Source organism: Amphimedon queenslandica, unplaced genomic scaffold (assembly GCF_000090795.2).
Source record: "Amphimedon queenslandica unplaced genomic scaffold, v1.1 AMPQUscaffold_12389, whole genome shotgun sequence".
NCBI lineage: Eukaryota > Metazoa > Porifera > Demospongiae > Haplosclerida > Niphatidae > Amphimedon > Amphimedon queenslandica.
Genome location: NW_003547374.1, coordinates 13975 through 14507, shown reverse-complemented (window position 1 = coordinate 14507; position 533 = coordinate 13975). Strand labels below are relative to the sequence as shown.

At 49.0% G+C, this 533-nt stretch overlaps 1 protein-coding gene across 1 annotated transcript in view; it reads left to right on the top strand.

Annotated features, from left to right (window-relative positions):
• The first annotated feature begins 285 nt into the window (after window positions 1–285).
• Window positions 286–533, top strand: part of LOC105314877 (uncharacterized) — a 13390-nt gene continuing 13142 nt past the window's right edge. The window contains exon 1 of the mRNA XM_020004132.1: window positions 286–489. Coding sequence (XP_019859691.1) covers window positions 286–489 — 204 coding nt within the window. The remainder of the gene's footprint in view (window positions 490–533) is intronic.

The window sequence follows — 533 nt, the reverse complement described above, 5'->3', positions numbered from 1 at the left end:
ACTCGAGAACAGCTATGGAACAGCAGATCAAGGAGATAAGGGAGGACATCAAAAAGAACAAGGAGGAAGTAGCGGATACTGTCGTGAAGCGTGTCAAGCGAACTCTATCGCCGGAGTTCAAGAGGAAGGGCAACGAGAAGCAGTTCCGGTTCAATGAGGGAGTCTCAGAGAAGATAGAGGAGGCTGCAGCTGAACCAAAAGACTATTGCGATCCCCGATGGTGCGGCGACGGTTGCTGTTCCTGTCAATGTACTGGAGAAATCCAAACAAGCCATTAAGGAAGGTATGGATGCCATTCAAGAGAGGCAGAAACTCATACGTATTGCGGATCGCTCAGACTATGGCTGGGACGTAGTCCAGGAGTACATTTCCGACGAATTAGCTGCAGATAGCGACGACGAGAAAAAGTTATCAAAAGCTGAGAAGGCAGCTGAAATGAAGTGTCAGAAGAAGAAGAAAGCAGCTGCATATAGAGGAGGCCGCAATTCCGTGACACTGCAGCCGCAATCTGGTAGAAGTGATTGGTAGTCTCG